We start from the raw sequence: 18,683 nt of genomic DNA, 5'->3' as shown, positions 1-18,683 counted from the left end.
ATGTCTTCCTGCAGTTGTACAGGGCCTTGGTGAGACCACACCTTGAGTATTGTGTGCAGTTTTGGTCACCTTATCTGAGGAAGGATGCTCTTGCCATGGAGGGAGTGCAGCGAAGATTCACCAGACTGATACCTGGTATGGCAGGAATGACGTATGAGGAGAGAGTGGGTCGATTGGGCTTGTACTCGCTGGAGTTTAGAAGAATGAGAGGGGATCTCATTGAAACTTATAAAATTCTGACAGGACTAGACAGACTAGATGCAGGAAGGATGTTCCCGATGGTGCGGGAGTCCAGAACCAGGGGTCACAGTCTAAGGATAAGGGGTAAGTCATTTAGGACAGAGATGAGGAGGAATTTCTTCACCCAGCGAGTGGTGAACCTGTGGAATTCTCTACCACAGAAGACAGTTGAGGCCAATTCATTAAATATATTCAAGAAGGAGTTAAGATATATTTCTTAAGGCTAAAGGGGTCAAGGGATATGGGGAGAAAGCAGGGACAGGGTACTGAGTTTGGATGATCAGCCATGATCTCATTAAATGGCGGAGCAGGCTCGAGGGGCCGAATGGCCTACTCCTGCTCCTATCTTCTATGTTTTTATCTTCTATGTTTCTATGATTCTATGTTTCTATGTTTCTAAGCCGAATTTAGCGGCCGTGGCGGTAATTCCACGCTGGGCACTAAATCTCCGGCAATAATTCGGTTATCGCCCCCAAACGGGATGTAACTGAATTTCGCCCCCAAAAAATGTTATAAATGAACATTTTAAACTATTAGAGATTTTAGAATGTAATACATTAACTATTTTAAATAAATTAGAGATTTAAAATGTTATAAATGAACTTTTTTATAGATTAAATGGGTTTAAAAATGTTATAAATTAACTTTTTAAATAGATTAGGATTAAAAATGTTATAAATGAATTTTTAATAGCAGTTCCTCTCACTTTATTTTTAACCATCTTTTTGGACTCCTGTTCTGTAACTCTATTTATTCTCTGGCTATCAATGTCCTCCCTTACTTTATTCTTTCCTATTCTCTCCTTTCCTGTTTTGTTTATATTTAGGTTGCTTACGTTTCTTGTAGATCCCTCCCCCCCTTACTAGTTTAAAGCCTTTGCCACCTCCCTATTTACCCTTTCCGCTAGGACATGGGTCCCATCCCGGTTCAGGTGGAGCCCGTCCCATCGGTACAGCTCCTTCCTGTCCCAGGACTGGTGCCAGTGTCTCATGAAAAGGAACTCCTCCCTTTCCCACACCAGCCCTTTAGCCACGTGTTCATTCTTCTGATCTGACTGCTTCTATGGCAATTTGCATGTGGCTTGGGCAATCATCCAGGGGTTATTATAAACGAACTTTTTTTCAATAAATTAGATGTTTATAATGTTATAAATGAATTTTTTAAATAGATTAGGAAATTCAAAATGTTATAAATGAACTTTTTTAATAGACTATGGGCTTAAAAATGTTATAAATAAGCTTTTTTTTAATAGATTAAGGCCTAGAAATTCAGTGGGCTGCGCCACCCGTTAGCGCCTTAAGAGGGCGCTAAGTGGGTCGGAAGCCACTGGCCACGCCTCCCGCTAAATTCAGCGGGACGCTAATGGCAGCGCTAGCCGTTAGCGCTGCGCCGCTACCGATGATGTCATCGGTGTGCGCAGCGCCCCGCTACCGCCCCGATCGCGAAATTTAGTTGCGCCCCCTGCTTTAACGCCGGTCGCTATTTGCGACCGGTTCAGGGGGGCCTACCTGCGGCAGTAGAGGCGCTGAGGTGCGGGGCGGCCATTTTTTTTGCTGGCCGCCTGCCAGCACCTCTCCGCGCCGCCGTCCCCAGCCTCCTGAGCGCCCCCCCCCGCGGAGTGCTGGCTGTGTCCCAAGAGCCCGGCACTTCTCCTCGGTGCCGGCCTCTTTTGCCGGCACTCGCGATCTTCGATCGCGCTGCAGCAGGCCCCTCCCCTTTAAGAAGGGGAGGAAGGCCTGCAGTACCGCAGCAGGCCGTGCCGCAGCGTGTGGCGCTGCGGCACGTTGCGCAGCGATAATTGAATTGCAGCGCCCCAAGAGGGATGCGGGGCGCCTCCAGTAGCGCCGCGCTTCCCTCTGGGGCGCGCAAAGTCAATTTCCAGCAGGCGGCCATGACTACTTCCGGGGCGCTACTTTTAGCCAAATGGGGCGCCACTGAATTTCTAGGCCTAAGGGTTTAAAATGTTATAAATGAACTTTATTTTAATATATTAGGGGGTTCACAGTGTTATAAATGAACTTTATTTAATATGTTAGGGGGTTCACAGTGTTATAAATGAACTTTATTTAATATATTAGGGGGTTCACAGTGTTATAAATGAACTTTTTAATAGAGTAGAGGTTTAAAAATGTTATAAATAAACTTTATTTAATATTTAGGGGTTTCAAAATGTTATAATTGAACATTTTATATATATTAGGGGTTAAAAATATTATAAATTAACTTTATTTAATAGATTAATAGGGTTTAAAATGTTATAAATGAACTTTATTAAATATATTAGGGGTTTAAAAATGTTATAATTGAACTTTTTAATAGATTAGAGGTTTAAAAATGTTATAAATGAACTTTATTTAATAATTAGGGGTTTAAAAATGTTATAAATGAACTTTATTTAATAGATTAATGGGGTTTAAAATGTTATAAATGAACTTTATTTAATAGATTAATGGGGTTTAAAATGTTCTGCATGAACTTTTTATTAATATATTAGAGTTTAAGAAAGTGTTGTAAATGTGAATAGAGTTTGGCTATGTGCAGGTTTTGAGTTGCAGTGAGTTACACTGGATTACACTACGTTTCTGCACTGGACCACACTGGATAACACTGTAAGACTTATCTGCTGTGTCTCTGGGCGCAATCTTGCCAGCCCTGGGGAGGCGGGTTTGGAGGTGGGACTGCTGGGAAATTGGCAGAATCTGGGGGCGGGTGCCCATCCCGCCAAATAACTCGCCTCCGTACCATTTCCCAGGAGGCAGGTAGCCGACCCGCGCCGGGTCCCGTCTCCTGGAGGCAGGATGGGGATTATAGCCACTTAACTGCCTGTTAACAGGTAGTTAACAGACAGTAAAGAGGATTATCCCCATTTTGCCACCAGAGGCGCGGGCTTCCCGACGTCGGGAAACCTCGCCAGAGTCACCAAGGCGAGCAGTGGGTCTGCGGGGGTCGGAGGGGTGCAAAAGTGCGCTGTGAAGGTAAGTGATGGGGGCAAGTGTGGAGAGGTGAGTATGTGAGGTGAGTGGAAAGTGTTTACTTACCTTTGTTTCTTCCTGCAGGCTTCAAGAGTTGGGGATGCGGAGAGTCTCGCATCTCACCGGCAGAGATGACAGACGGCTGCTGCATTCTCCGATGCAACAACCATCTGATTTCTGCTAAAGAAAGAGGTTTGATGAGTCTTGAATACAAGGACTCATCAAACAACAGAGAATGTCAGTGTTTGACAGCTTCACAGAGCTGTCAAACGATGATAATTCACCTGTCAACATCATACGCTGACGTTCTCTGTAACCGGCTTCCCCTTAATTGGCCTGCTAAGCCCGCTGGGCGGGCTCAACAAGGTCAATCAAGGGAAAATAGCGTGGGTTGGCCACAAGTCGATGGAGGCGGGACAATGACCCGACAAGCAGCAGTCCTGCCTCCAACGCGCCCCCACTGGCAAAGTCTAAGGGGGAGAAATTCAGTAGCGCCTCGTTTGGGGCGCCAGCCTCGCCAGAAATATGTATCTCATTAACTACTACATAAACCAGGCCTATGTAACCTGAGCTTTTCCCATGTCCATTCGCGTGCGCACTTTGGCTGCTGCTCCGGACCCGGGCCATTCAATACTTTCCCACTTTTTCCTCATCTTTTCCTTCTCTCTCTATCCCTCCCTGACCGCTCTCTCCTGTCATCATGCCTCCGTTCATCTCTCCTCTCTCTGATACTCCACCCTCCCAAATTCCTACCCCACTCTTTCATTACTCTTCCACCTTCCTATTCTCCTGCCGCCATCCCAGGCTTGACTCCCTCTTAGATAAGCCTGCAGCTTCCCTCTGTGCCTCTCTTGGAATCCTACGAAAGGCCCATCGAGGCACTCGTCGCTGCCTCCTTACGAGCAGCAACCCCAACTGTCCCATCCTACTCTCCCGCCGACCCTCCCGCCCAGCGCACCCACTGGGGGAAAATCTTGCCAATCTCCTCCCCATCCAACTCATCCCCCTCAGCGCTGACCCTGTGGACGCTGGCAGTGGATCAGCCATCACCGACGCTCTCCACATCTCCCTCCAGAATATCGGTTCACTTGCGAACAAGGCCCTTGCCATCCATGAGCTGATCGTGGATGATTGCATCGACATCATGGCCCTGACGGAAACTTGTGTGAAGGGTGATGACACCTCACCCTTAAATGAAGCCTCCCCGCCTGGCTATACCTTCCACCACTTGCCCCGTGGTGGCAGTGTGGATCTCATCACCAAATCACACTTTGGTCTGTCTCTCCACTCCTCTGGTGCTTTCTCCTCCTTTGAGCATCTCACCATATTCCGCCCCTCTCACCTCTCATTTAAAATTCTTGTTCTCTACCGCCCACCCAAGTACCCTAAAAATGTTGTTACTGAGGTATCTTCACTGCTCTCCTCCCTCAGCCTCTGCACCGAATGACTGCTCATCCTCGGTGATTTCAACCTCCATCTCAATTCATCATGTTCTCTCTCCTCCGAGTTCACTAGCCGCCGATCCTCCCTTAATCTCTCCCTCCATGTGAACTCCCCAACCCATATTCACGGCCACCCCCTCGACCTTGCCATCTCTCGTGGCCTCGCCACTCCCATCGTGTCAATCGCAGATAAGGCCATCTCTGACCACTTCCTCGTATCGCTCTCCACCCACCTCCCCCTTCCACCACCCCCCGCCCCCACCCCAACCCTACTTCCTTCTGTGCCCACCCCTGGAAAAAACTCTCCCCCAACTCTCTTACAAATGCAATTATGAAATCTCAACTGTCCATCCTTTGGCCCTCCGTTCACCAGGACATTTCTGCAGCTACCGATCTGCTCAACCACACCCTCACCACCACCTTTGATGCCCTGGTCCCTATTATAATAATTATTACTCTCTCTCACCCTGGCCGTTCCCCCCGGTACGGCTTTCATTTTCGCTCCCTTAAGTCCAAGGGACGCAGACTTCAACTGCAGGTTGTGAGTTGCAGTGAGTTCCAGGTTTTGAGTTGCAACGAGTTGCAGATTTTGAGTTGCAGTGAGTTGCAGGTTTTGAGTTGCATTGAGTTGCAGGTTTTGAGTTGCAAGGAGTTGCAGGTTTTGAGTTGCAAGGAGTTGCAGGTTTTGAGTTGCATTGAGTTGCAGGTTTTGAGTTGCATTGAGTTGCAGGTTTTGAGTTGCAAGGAGTTGCAGGTTATGAGTTGCATTGAGTTGCAGGTTTTGAGTTGCATTGAGTTGCAGGTTTTGAGTTGCAAGGAGTTGCAGGTTATGAGTTGCAATGAGTTGCACATTTTGAGTTGCATTGAGTTGCAGGTTTTGAGTTGCAGTGAGTTGCAGGTTATGAGTTGCAATGAGTTGCAGGTTTTGAGTTGCAACGAGTTGCAGGTTTTGAGTTGCAATGAGTTACAGGTTTTGAGTTGCAACGAGTTGCAGGTTTTGAGTTGCATTGAGTTACAGGTTTTGAGTTGCAGTGAGCTGCAGGTTTTGAGTTGCAACGAGTTGCAGGTTTTGAGTTGCATTGAGTTGCAGGTTTTGAGTTGCAAGGAGTTGCAGGTTATGAGTTGCAATGAGTTGCAGGTTTTGAGTTGCAACGAGTTGCAGGTTTTGAGTTGCAATGAGTTACAGGTTTTGAGTTGCACATTTTGAGTTGCAGATTTTGAGTTGCAATGAGTTACAGGTTTTGAGTTGCAGTGAGCTGCAGTTTTTGAGTTGCAATGAGTTGCAGGTTTTGAGTTGCAACGAGTTGCAGGTTTTGAGTTGCATTGAGTTACAGGTTTTGAGTTGCAATGAGTTGCAGGTTTTGAGATGCATTGAGTTGCAGGTTTTGAGTTGCAAGGAGTTGCAGATTTTGAGTTGCAAGGAGTTGCAGATTTTGAGTTGCAATGAGTTACAGGTTTTGAGTTGCAATGAGTTGCAGGTTTTGAGATGCATTGAGTTGCAGGTTTTGAGTTGCAACGAGTTGCAGGTTTTGAGTTGCAAGGAGTTGCAGATTTTGAGTTGCAATGAGTTACAGGTTTTGAGTTGCAATGAGTTGCAGGTTATGAGTTGCATTGAGTTACAGGTTTTGAGTTGCAATGAGTTACAGGTTTTGAGTTGCAATGAGTTGCAGGTTTTGAGTTGCAACGAGTTGCAGGTTTTGAGTTGCAATGAGTTGCAGGTTTTGAGTTGCAACGAGTTGCAGGTTTTGAGTTGCATTGAGTTACAGGTTTTGAGTTGCAATGAGTTGCAGGTTTTGAGTTGCATTGAGTTACAGGTTTTGAGTTGCATTGAGTTACAGGTTTTGAGTTGCAATGAGTTGCAGGTTTTGAGTTGCAACGAGTTGCAGGTTTTGAGTTGCATTGAGTTACAGGTTTTGAGTTGCAATGAGTTGCAGATTTTGAGTTGCAAGGAGTTGCAGATTTTGAGTTGCAAGGAGTTGCAGATTTTGAGTTGCAAGGAGTTGCAGATTTTGAGTTGCATTGAGTTACAGGTTTTGAGTTGCAATGAGTTGCAGGTTTTGAGTTGCATTGAGTTACAGGTTTTGAGTTGCAATGAGTTGCAGATTTTGAGTTGCATTGAGTTACAGGTTTTGAGTTGCAATGAGTTGCAGGTTTTGAGTTGCATTGAGTTACAGGTTTTGAGTTGCAACGAGTTGCAGGTTTTGAGTTGCAATGAGTTGCAGGTTTTGAGTTGCAACGAGTTGCAGGTTTTGAGTTGCATTGAGTTACAGGTTTTGAGTTGCAATGAGTTGCAGGTTTTGAGTTGCAATGAGTTGCAGGTTTTGAGTTGCAACGAGTTGCAGGTTTTGAGTTGCAAGGAGTTGCAGATTTTGAGTTGCAAGGAGTTGCAGATTTTGAGTTGCATTGAGTTACAGGTTTTGAGTTGCAATGAGTTGCAGGTTTTGAGTTGCATTGAGTTACAGGTTTTGAGTTGCAATGAGTTGCAGGTTTTGAGTTGCAATGAGTTGCAGGTTTTGAGTTGCAATGAGTTGCAGGTTTTGAGTTGCAATGAGTTGCAGGTTTTGAGTTGCATTGAGTTACAGGTTTTGAGTTGCAGATTTTGAGTTGCAACGAGTTGCAGGTTTTGAGATGCATTGAGTTGCAGGTTTTGAGTTGCAATGAGTTGCAGGTTTTGAGTTGCAATGAGTTGCAGGTTTTGAGTTGCATTGAGTTACAGGTTTTGAGTTGCAATGAGTTGCAGGTTTTGAGTTGCAATGAGTTGCAGGTTTTGAGTTGCAATGAGTTGCAGGTTTTGAGTTGCAATGAGTTGCAGGTTTTGAGTTGCATTGAGTTACAGGTTTTGAGTTGCACATTTTGAGTTGCATTGAGTTACAGGTTTTGAGTTGCAGATTTTGAGTTGCAATGAGTTGCAGGTTATGAGTTGCAGTGAGTTGCAGATTTTGCGTTGCAGTGAGTTGCAGGTTATGAGTTGCAGTGAGCTGCAGGTTTTGAGTTGCAATGAGCTGCAGGTTTTGAGTTGCAGTGAGCTGCAGGTTGTGAGTTGCAGTGAGCTGCAGGTTTTGAGTTGCAATGAGTTGCAGGTTTTGAGTTGCAATGAGTTGCAGGTTTTGAGCTGCAATGAGCTGCAGGTTTTGAGTTGCAGTGAGTTGGAGGTTTTGTGTTGCAATGAGTTGGAGGTTTTGAGTTGCAATGAGTTGGAGGTTTTGTGTTGCAATGAGTTGCAGGTTGTGAGTTGCAGTGAGTTGCAGGTTTTGAGTTGCAATGAGTTTGAGGTTTTCAGTTGCAGTGAGTTGCAGGTTTTGAGTTGCAATGAGCTGCAGGTTTTGAGTTACATTGAGTTCCAGGTTTTGAGTTGCAATGAGTTGCAGGTTTTGAGATGCATTGAGTTGCAGATTTTGAGTTGCAGGTTATGAGTTGCAGATTTTGAGTTGCAATGAGTTGCAGGTTATGAGTTGCAGTGAGTTGCAGATTTTGCGTTGCAGTGAGTTGCAGGTTATGAGTTGCAGTGAGCTGCAGGTTTTGAGTTGCAATGAGCTGCAGGTTTTGAGTTGCAGTGAGCTGCAGGTTGTGAGTTGCAGTGAGCTGCAGGTTTTGAGTTGCAATGAGTTGCAGGTTTTGAGTTGCAATGAGTTGCAGGTTTTGAGCTGCAATGAGCTGCAGGTTTTGAGTTGCAGTGAGTTGGAGGTTTTGTGTTGCAATGAGTTGGAGGTTTTGAGTTGCAATGAGTTGGAGGTTTTGTGTTGCAATGAGTTGCAGGTTGTGAGTTGCAGTGAGTTGCAGGTTTTGAGTTGCAATGAGTTTGAGGTTTTCAGTTGCAGTGAGTTGCAGGTTTTGAGTTGCAATGAGCTGCAGGTTTTGAGTTACATTGAGTTCCAGGTTTTGAGTTGCAATGAGTTGCAGGTTTTGAGATGCATTGAGTTGCAGATTTTGAGTTGCAGGTTATGAGTTGCAACGAGTTGCAGGTTTTGAGTTGCATTGAGTTACAGGTTATGAGTTGCAGGTTTTGAGTTGCAACGAGTTGCAGGTTTTGAGTTACATTGAGTTCCAGGTTTTGTGTTGCAATGAGTTGCAGATTTTGAGTTACATTGAGTTCCAGGTTTTGAGTTGCAGTGAGTTCCAGGTTTTGAGTTGCAATGAGCTGCAGGTTTTGAGTTGCAGGTTTTGAGTTGGCGGTCGCGTTTGCCTGTGTCGGGGGCCCAGTCGGGTGCCCGTAGCCCCGCCCCCCGCGGGTGATTGACAGGCGGCGGGCGGGCGGTGAGCAGCGGAGCGATACCGAGTGAAGAGAGAGAGTGAGGCCCGGTCAGCCCCGCGGCCTCTCTCCCCCACCCCCCCTGGCCGCCATGTCGGCCACGGCCCGCCGCAAGCAGGAGGAGAAGCACCTGCGGCTGGTGCGGGAGCTGGGCGCCCGGCCCCACAACCGGCAGTGCTTCGAGTGCGAGCAGCGGGGGCCCACCTACATCGACATCACGGCCGGCAGCTTCGTCTGTACCTCCTGCTCGGGGATCCTGTGAGTATAGAGACTGGGGGAGTGTATAGGGACCGGGGGGAGTGAGTGTAGAGACCGGGGGAGTGAGTATAGGGACCGGGGGAGTGAGTATAGAGACCGGGGGAGTGTATAGAGACCGGGGGAGTGAGTATAGGGACCGGGGGAGTGAGTATAGGGACCGGGGGAGTGAGTATAGAGACCGGGGGAGTGTATAGGGACTGGGGGAGTGAGTATAGGGACTGGGGGAGTGAGTATAGGGACTGGGGGAGTGAGTATAGGGACTGGGGGGAGTGAGTATAGGGACTGGGGGGAGTGAGTATAGGGACTGGGGGGAGTGAGTATAGGGACTGGGGGAGTGAGTATAGGGACTGGGGGGAGTGAGTATAGGGACTGGGGGGAGTGAGTATAGGGACTGGGGGGAGTGAGTATAGGGACTGGGGGGAGTGAGTATAGGGACTGGGGGGAGTGAGTATAGGGACTGGGGGGAGTGAGTATAGGGACTGGGGGGAGTGAGTATAGGGACTGGGGGGAGTGAGTATAGGGACTGGGGGGAGTGAGTATAGGGACTGGGGGGAGTGAGTATAGGGACTGGGGGGAGTGAGTATAGGGACTGGGGGGAGTGAGTATAGGGACTGGGGGGAGTGAGTATAGGGACTGGGGGGAGTGAGTATAGGGACTGGGGGGAGTGAGTATAGGGACTGGGGGGAGTGAGTATAGGGACTGGGGGGAGTGAGTATAGGGACTGGGGGGAGTGAGTATAGGGACTGGGGGGAGTGAGTATAGGGACTGGGGGGAGTGAGTATAGGGACTGGGGGGAGTGAGTATAGGGACTGGGGGGAGTGAGTATAGGGACTGGGGGGAGTGAGTATAGGGACTGGGGGGAGTGAGTATAGGGACTGGGGGGAGTGAGTATAGGGACTGGGGGGAGTGAGTATAGGGACTGGGGGGAGTGAGTATAGGGACTGGGGGGAGTGAGTATAGGGACTGGGGGGAGTGAGTATAGGGACTGGGGGGAGTGAGTATAGGGACTGGGGGGAGTGAGTATAGGGACTGGGGGGAGTGAGTATAGGGACTGGGGGGAGTGAGTATAGGGACTGGGGGGAGTGAGTATAGGGACTGGGGGGAGTGAGTATAGGGACTGGGGGGAGTGAGTATAGGGACTGGGGGGAGTGAGTATAGGGACTGGGGGGAGTGAGTATAGGGACTGGGGGGAGTGAGTATAGGGACTGGGGGGAGTGAGTATAGGGACTGGGGGGAGTGAGTATAGGGACTGGGGGGAGTGAGTATAGGGACTGGGGGGAGTGAGTATAGGGACTGGGGGGAGTGAGTATAGGGACTGGGGGGAGTGAGTATAGGGACTGGGGGGAGTGAGTATAGGGACTGGGGGGAGTGAGTATAGGGACTGGGGGGAGTGAGTATAGGGACTGGGGGGAGTGAGTATAGGGACTGGGGGGAGTGAGTATAGGGACTGGGGGGAGTGAGTATAGGGACTGGGGGAGTGAGTATAGGGACTGGGGGGAGTGAGTATAGGGACTGGGGGGAGTGAGTATAGGGACTGGGGGGAGTGAGTATAGGGACTGGGGGGAGTGAGTATAGGGACTGGGGGGAGTGAGTATAGGGACTGGGGGGAGTGAGTATAGGGACTGGGGGGAGTGAGTATAGGGACTGGGGGGGAGTGAGTATAGGGACTGGGGGGAGTGAGTATAGGGACTGGGGGGAGTGAGTATAGGGACTGGGGGGAGTGAGTATAGGGACTGGGGGGAGTGAGTATAGGGACTGGGGGGAGTGAGTATAGGGGACTGGGGGAGTGAGTATAGGGACTGGGGGGAGTGAGTATAGGGACTGGGGGGAGTGAGTATAGGGACTGGGGGAGTGAGTATAGGGACTGGGGGGAGTGAGTATAGGGACTGGGGGGAGTGAGTATAGGGACTGGGGGAGTGAGTATAGGGACTGGGGGAGTGAGTATAGGGACTGGGGGGAGTGAGTATAGGGACTGGGGGGAGTGAGTATAGGGACTGGGGGAGTGAGTATAGGGACTGGGGGGAGTGAGTATAGGGACCTGGGGGGGAGTGAGTATAGGACTGGGGGGAGTGAGTATAGGGACTGGGGGAGTGAGATAGGGACTGGGGGGAGTGTATAGGGACCTGGGGGGAGTGAGTATAGGGACCGGGGGGGGATCTGTGAGTGAAGGGACTGGGGGGAGTGAGTATAGAGACCTGGGGGAGTGAGTATAGGGACTGGGGCTGTGAGTATAGGGACCGGGGGGGAGCTGAGTGAGAGGACCGGGGGGGGAGGGATGCTGGGAGTGAGTAGGGACGGGGGGGATCTGTGAGTATAGAGACTGGGGGGGGATCTGTGAGTATAGGGACTCGGGGGGGGACGTGAGTATAGGACCGGGGGGGGAGCTGTGAGTGTAGGGACCGGGGGGAGTGTGAGTGTAGGACCGGGGGGGGGGATCCTGTGAGTGCAGAGACGCGGGGGGGGGAATCCTGTGAGTGCAGAGACCGGGGGGGGGGGATCCTGTGAGTGCAGAGACCGGGGGGGGGGATCCTGTGAGTGCAGAGACCGGGGGGGGGGATCCTGTGAGTGCAGAGACCGGGGGGGGGGGATCCTGTGAGTGCAGAGACCTCGGGGGGGGGGGATCATGTGAGTGCAGAGACCGGGGGGGGGGGATCCTGTGAGTGCAGAGACCGGGCCCGGGGGGGGATCCTGTGAGTGCAGAGACCGGGGGGGGGCGGGGGATCCTGTTGAGTGGCAGGGGGATCTTGTGAGTGCAGAGACCGGGGGGGATCCTGTGAGTGCAGGGACCGGGGGTGGGGGGGGGGGAGTGAGAGTGCAGGGACCGGGGGCGGGGCGGGGTGGAGTGGGCGTATAGGGACTGGGGCGGGGGGAGTGGGCGTATAGGGACCGGGGGCGGGGGGGGAGTGGGCGTATAGGGAACGGGGGCGGGGGGGGAGTGGGCGTATAGGGACCGGGGGCGGGGGGGAGTGGGCGTATAGGGACCGGGGGGGGGTGGGCGTATAGGGACCGGGGGGGAGTGGGCGTATAGGGACCGGGGGCGGGGGGGAGTGGGCGTATAGGGACCGGGTTTGGGGGGGGGAGGTGGGCGTATAGGGACCGGGTTTGGGGGGGGGGGAGTGGGCGTATAGGGACCGGGTTGGGGGGGGGAGTGGGCGTATAGGGACCGGGTTTGGGGTGGGGGAGTGCGCGTATAGGGACGGGTGGGGGAAGTGCGCGTATAGGGACCGGGGGGGGGCGTATAGAGACCGGGTTGGGGGGGAGTGCTCGTGTAGGGACGGGGGGGGCGTATAGAGACCGGGTTGGGGGGGAGTGCGCGTATAGGGACCGGGGGCGGGGTATAGAGACCGGGTTGGGGGGGAGTGCGCGTATAGGGACCGGGGGGGGTGGGGGTTGGGGGAGCGCGCGTATAGGGACGGTGGGGGTTGGGGGAGTGCGCGTATAGGGACCGGGGGGGTGGGGGTTGGGGGAGTGCGCGTATCGGGACCGGGGGGTGGGTGGGGTGGGAGTGCGCGTATAGGGACCAGGTGGGGGGGGGGGAGTGCGTGTATGGGGACCGGGGGGCGGGGGGAGTGCGTGTATAGGGACGGGGGGGTGTGGGGGAGTGCGCGTATAGGGACCGGGGGTGGGAGTGCGCGTATAGGGACCGGGGGGGGCGTATAGGGACCGGTTGGGGGGGAGTGGGCGTATAGGGACCGGGTTGGGGGGGAGTGGGCGTATAGGGACCGGGGGGGGCGTATAGAGACCGGGTTGGGGGGGGAGTGCTCGTGTAGGGACCGGGGGGGGGCGTATAGAGACCGGGTTGGGGGGGAGTGCGCGTATAGGGAGCGGGGGCGGGTATAGAGACCGGGTTGGGGGGGAGTGCGCGTATAGGGACCGGGGGGGGTGGGGGTTGGGGGAGCGCGCGTATAGGGACCGGGGGGGTGGGGGTTGGGGAGTGCGCGTATAGGGACCGGGGGGGTGGGGTTTGGGGGAGTGCGCGTATCGGGACCGGGGGGGTGGGGGTTGGGGGAGTGCGCGTATAGGGACCAGGTGGGGGGGGGGAGTGCGTGTATGGGGACCGGGGGGGGCGGGGGAGTGCGTGTATAGGGACGGGGGGGGTGTGGGGGAGTGCGCGTATAGGACCGGGGGTGGGAGTGCGCGTATAGGGACCGGGTTGGGGGGATGTGGGCGTATAGGGACCGGGGGGGGAGTGTGCGTATAGGGACCGGAGGGGGCGGGGGGGAGTGTGAGTATAGAGACTGGGGGAGTGAGTATAAGGACTGGGGAGAGTGAGTATAGGGACCGGGGGAGTGTGAGTATAGGGACCGTGTGAGTGTAGGGACCGGGGGCAGTGCGAGTGTAGGGACCGGGGCAGTGCGAGTGTAGGGACCGGGGGGGGAGTGCGCGTGTAGGGGACGGGGGTGGTGGGGGAGTGGGCGTATAGGGACCGGGGTGGGAGTGGGCGTATAGGGACCGGGTTGGGGGGGGGGAGTGCGCGTGTAGGGACCGGGGGTGGGTGGGGGAGTGGGCGTATAGGGACCGGGGGTGGGGAGTGGGCGTATAGGGACCGGGTTGGGGGGGAGTGCGCGTATCGTGACCGGGGTGGGGGGAGTGCGCGTATAGGGACGGGGTGGGAGTGCGCGTATAGGGACCAGGGGGGCGTATAGAGACCGTGTTGGGGGGGAGTGGGCGTATAGGGACCGGGTTGGGGGGGGAGTGCGCGTTTAGGGACCTGGGGGGAGTGCGCGTATAGGGACCGGGGGGAGTGAGCGTATAGGGACCGGGGGGGAGTGCACGTATAGGCACCGGGGGGGGGGGGGGGATGTGCGCGTATCGGGACCGGGGGGGGTGGGGGAGTGCGCGTATAGGGACCGGGTTGGGGGGGAGTGGGCGTATAGGGACCGGGTTGGGGGGGGAGTGCGCGTATAGGGACCTGGGGGGAGTGCGCGTATAGGGACCGGGGGGGGAGTGAGCGTATAGGGACCGGGGGGGAGTGCACGTATAGGCACCGGGGGGGGGGGGGGAGTGCGCGTATCGGGACCGGGGGGGGGTGGGGGAGTGCGCGTATAGGGACCGGGTTGGGGGGGAGTGGCGTATAGGACCGGGTTGGGGGGGGAGTGCGCGTATAGGGACCAGATTGCGGGGGAGTGCGCGGAAAGGGACCGGGTTGGGGGGGAGTGGGCGTATAGGGACCGGGTTGGGGGGGGGGAGTGCGCGTATAGGGACCGGATTGGGGGGGAGTGCGCGGAAAGGGACCGGGTTGGGGGGGAGTGGGCGTATAGGGACCGGGTTGGGGGGAGAGTGCGCGTATAGGGACCGGGGGTGGGGGGGAGGTGCGCGTATAGGGGACCGGGGTTGCGGGGGAGTGTGCGTATAGGGACCGGGGGGGGAGTGCGCGTATAGGGACCGGGGGGTGGGGGGGGGAGTGGGCGTATAGGGACCGGGTTGGGGGGGAGGCGGCGTATAGGGACCGGGTTGCGGGGGAGTGGGCGTATAGGGACCGGGTTGGGGGGAGGCGGCGTATAGGGACCGGGTTGCGGGGAGTGGGCGTATAGGGACCGGGTTGGGGGGGAGTGCGTGTATCGTGACCGGGGTGGGGGAGTGCGCGTATAGGGACGGGATGGGAGTGCGCGTATAGGGACCAGGGGGCGTATAGAGACCGGGTTGGGGGGGAGTGGGCGTATAGGGACCGGGTTGGGGGGGGAGTGCGTGTTTAGGGACTTGGGGGGAGTGCGCGTATAGGGAACCGGGGGGTGGGGGGGGGAGTGCGCGTATAGGGACCGGGTTGCGGGGGAGTGTGCGTATAGGGACCGGGGGGGGAGTGCGCGTATAGGGACCGGGGGTGGGGGGGGGAGTGGGCGTATAGGGACCGGGTTGGGGGGGAGGCGGCGTATAGGGACCGGGTTGCGGGGGAGTGGGCGTATAGGGACCGGGTTGGGGGGGAGGCGGCGTATAGGGACCGGGTTGCGGGGAGTGGGCGTATAGGGACCGGGTTGGGGGGGAGTGCGTGTATCGTGACCGGGGTGGGGGAGTGCGCGTATAGGGACGGGATGGGAGTGCGCGTATAGGGACCAGGGGGGCGTATAGAGACCGGGTTGGGGGGGAGTGGGCGTATAGGGACGGGTTGGGGGGGGAGTGCGTGTTTAGGGACTTGGGGGGAGTGCGCGTATAGGGACCGGGGGGGAGTGGACGTATAGGCACCGGGGGGGGGGGGGGAGTGCGCGTATCGGGACCGGGGGGGGTGGGGGAGTGCGCGTATAGGGACCGGGTTGGGGGGGAGTGGGCGTATAGGGACCGGGTTGGGGGGGAGTGGGCGTATAGGGACCGGGTGGGGGGGAGTGGGCGTATAGGGACCGGGTTGGGGGGAGTGGGCGTATAGGGACCGGGTTGGGGGGGGGAGTGCGCGTATAGGGACCGGGTTGTGGGGGAGTGCGCGTATAGGGTCCGTGTTGGGGGGGAGTGCGCGTGTAGGGACCGGGTTGGGGGGGAGTGCGCGTATAGGGACCGGGGGCGGGGGGGGGGCGGAGTGCGCATATAGGGACCGGGTTGGGGGGGAGTGCGCGTATAGGGACCGGGTTCGGGGGGAGTGCGCGTATCGGGACCGGGTTTGGGGGGAGTGCGCGTATCGGGACCGGGTTGGGGGGGGGATGTGCGCGTATCGGGACCGGGGTGGGGGGAGAGTGCGCGTATAGGGATCGGGGGGGGGGAAGAAGTGCGCGTATAGGGATTCGGGGGGGAGTGCGCGTATAGGGATCGGCGGGGGGGAGTGCGCGTATAGGGACCGGTGGGGGGGGGGGGAGTGCGCGTATAGGGACCGGGTTGGGGGGGAGTGCGCGTATAGGACCGGGGGCGGGGGGGGGGGGGAGTGCGCATATAGGGACCGGGTTGGGGGGAGTGCGCGTATAGGGACCGGGTTCGGGGGGGAGTGCGCGTATCGGGACCGGGTTTGGGGGGAGTGCGCGTATTGGGACCGGGTTGGGGGGGAGTGCGCGTATCGGGACCGGGTTGGGGGGGGAGTGCGCGTATCGGGACCGGGGTGGGGGCGAGAGTGCGCGTATAGGGATCGGGGGGGGGGGGGAAGAGTGCGCGTATAGGGATCGGGGGGGGAGTGCGCGTATAGGGATCGGCGGGGGGGGAGTGCGCGTATAGGGACCGGTGGGGGGGGGGGGGCAGTGCGCGTATAGGGACCGGGGGGTGGGGGGGAGTGCGCGTATAGGGACTGGGTTTGGGGGGGGAGTGCGCGTATAGGGACCGGGTTTGGGGGGGAGTGCGCGTATAGGGACCGGGGGGGTGGGGGGGAGTGCGCGTATAGGGACCTGGTTGGGGGGGAGTGCGCGTATAGGGACCGGGGGGGGGGGGAGTGCGCGTATAGGGACCGGGGGGGGGGAGTGCGCGTATAGGGACCGGCGGGGGGGGGGGGGGAGTGCGCGTTATAGGGACCGGGGGTGCGTGGGCGTATAGGGACCGGTGTTTGGGGGGGAGTGCGCGTATAGGGACCGGGGCGGGGGGGCGAGTGCGCGTATAGGACCGGGGGTGGAGTGGGCGTATTGTGACCTGGTTGGGGGGGAGTGCGCGTATAGGGATCGGGGGGGAGTGCGCGTATAGGGACCGGGGGGGGGGTGGGGGAGTGCGCGTATAGGGACCGGGCGGGGGGGGGAGTGCGCGTATAGGGACCGGGGGGGAGTGCGCGTATCGGGACCCGGGGGGGGGGGAGTGCGCGTATAGGGACCGGGGTGGGGGGGAGTGCGCGTATAGGGACCAGGGGGGGGGGGGAGTGCGCGTATAGGGACCGGGGGGGGTGGTGTGCGCGTATAGGGACCGGGGGGGCGTGGGCGTATAGGGACCGGGTTTGGGGGGGGGGAAGTGCGCGTATAGGGTCCGGGGGGGGGGGTGGAGTGCGCGTATACGGCCCGGGGGGGGGAGTGGGCGTATTGTGACCTGGTTGGGGGGGGGAGTGCGCGTATAGGGACCAGGGGTGGGGGGGGAGTGCGCGTATAGGGACCGGGTTGGGGGGGGGGGATGCGCGTATAGGGACCGGGGTGGGAGTGCGCGTATAGCGACCAGGGGGGCGTATAGGGACCGGGTTGGGGGGGAGTGGGCGTATCGTGACCGGGTTGCGGGGGGAGTGCCCGTATAGGGACCGGGTTGCGGGGGGAGTGCCCGTATAGGGACCGGGTGGGGGAGTGCGCATATAGGGAGCGGGGGGGTGGGTGTAGTGTGCGTATAGGGACCGGGGGGGAGGGGAGGTGTGCGTATAGGGACTTGGTGGGGGGGGGTGAGTGTGCGTACAAGGACTGGGGGGGTTCGAGTATAGGGACTGGGGGAGTGTGCACCTCCTGCTTGGGGATCCTGTGAGTATAGGGACTGGGGGAGTGTGAGAATAGGGACTTGGGGAGTCTGCACCTCCTTCCCTGGGGACCCTGTGAGTATAGGGACTGGGGGAGTGAGCACCACCTCTCAGGGATCCTGTGAGTATAGACTGGGGGAGTGAGCACCTCCTCTCGGGGATCCTGTGAGTATAGGGACTGGGGGAGTGAGAGTATAGGGACTGGGGAAGTGTGCACCTCCTCTCGGGGATACTGTGAGTACCAGGGAGTGGCGGGCGGTGGGAGAGGTTATACTCCAAACGGTGAGTGTTGGAGGGGGAGGGAGCGTGTGCACGGCCTGCTTGGGAATACTGTTGAGTACTGGGTGTGTGGGGTGGTGAGAGGAGAGCAGCCTGGGCCCACCTACATTGACATCACTGAGCAGCTTCGTGTGAGCCTTCAGCTTGGGGATACTGCGAGTATAGGTGGGGGTGAAGAGGGCCTTGTATACCCTATACTGTGATCATATAGTGTGCCTGGGCATCCTGTGAGTGTGGGGGGGAGAGGGGAATTACAGAATGGTTACAGCACGGGAGGAGGCCATTCGGCCCGTCGAGCCCGTGCCGGCTCGCTGCAAGAGCACCTCAGCTAGTCCCACTCCCCCGCCCTTTCCCCGGAGCCCTGCAAATTACTTTCCTTCAGGTACTTATCCAATTCCCTTTTGAAAGCCATGATTGAATCTGCCTCCACCGCCCTCTCGGGCAGTGCATTCCAGATCTTAACCATTCGCTGTGTAAAAAAGTTTTTCCTCATGTCGCCTTTGGTTCTTTTGCCAATCACCTTAAATCTGTGTCCTCTGGTTCTCGACCCTTCCGCCAATGGGAACAGTTTCTCTCTATCTACTCTGTCCCGACCCCTCATGATTTTGAACACCTCTATCAAATCTCCTCTCAACCTTCTCTGCTCCAAGGAGAACAACCCCAGCTTCTCCAGTCTATCCACATAACTGAAGTCCCTCATCCCTGGAACCATTCTCGTAAATCTTTTCTGCACCCTCTCTAAGGCCTTCCCATCCTTCCTAAAGTGCGGTGCCCAGAATTGGACACAATACTCCAGTTGAGGCCGACCCAGTGTTTTATAAAGGTTCATCGTAACTTCCTTGTTTTTGTACTCTATACCTCGATTTATGAAGCCCAGGATCCCATATGCTTTTTTAACTGCTTTCTCAACCTGCCCT

The 18,683-nt window shown here is 56.3% G+C and overlaps 1 protein-coding gene across 2 annotated transcripts in view; it reads left to right on the top strand.

The window, feature by feature from the left end:
• Positions 1–8,852: 8,852 nt before the first annotated feature.
• Positions 8,853–18,683, top strand: part of LOC147090489 (arf-GAP domain and FG repeat-containing protein 1-like) — a 155,689-nt gene continuing 145,858 nt past the window's right edge. Inside the window, exon 1 of one of the 2 annotated variants that reach the window (XM_085977258.1) lies at positions 8,853–9,161. In XM_085977258.1, coding sequence (XP_085833384.1) covers positions 8,995–9,161 — 167 coding nt within the window. In that variant the 5' untranslated portion in view covers positions 8,853–8,994. The remainder of the gene's footprint in view (positions 9,162–18,683) is intronic. The other variant, XM_085977259.1, reaches the window with a different exon arrangement.

Source organism: Somniosus microcephalus, unplaced genomic scaffold (genome assembly GCF_052327205.1).
Source record: "Somniosus microcephalus isolate GS21.2 unplaced genomic scaffold, FLI_Smic_1.0 unresolved_chr4, whole genome shotgun sequence".
NCBI classification, from domain to species: domain Eukaryota; kingdom Metazoa; phylum Chordata; class Chondrichthyes; order Squaliformes; family Somniosidae; genus Somniosus; species Somniosus microcephalus.
This window is presented reverse-complemented; position numbering and strand designations above follow the sequence as displayed.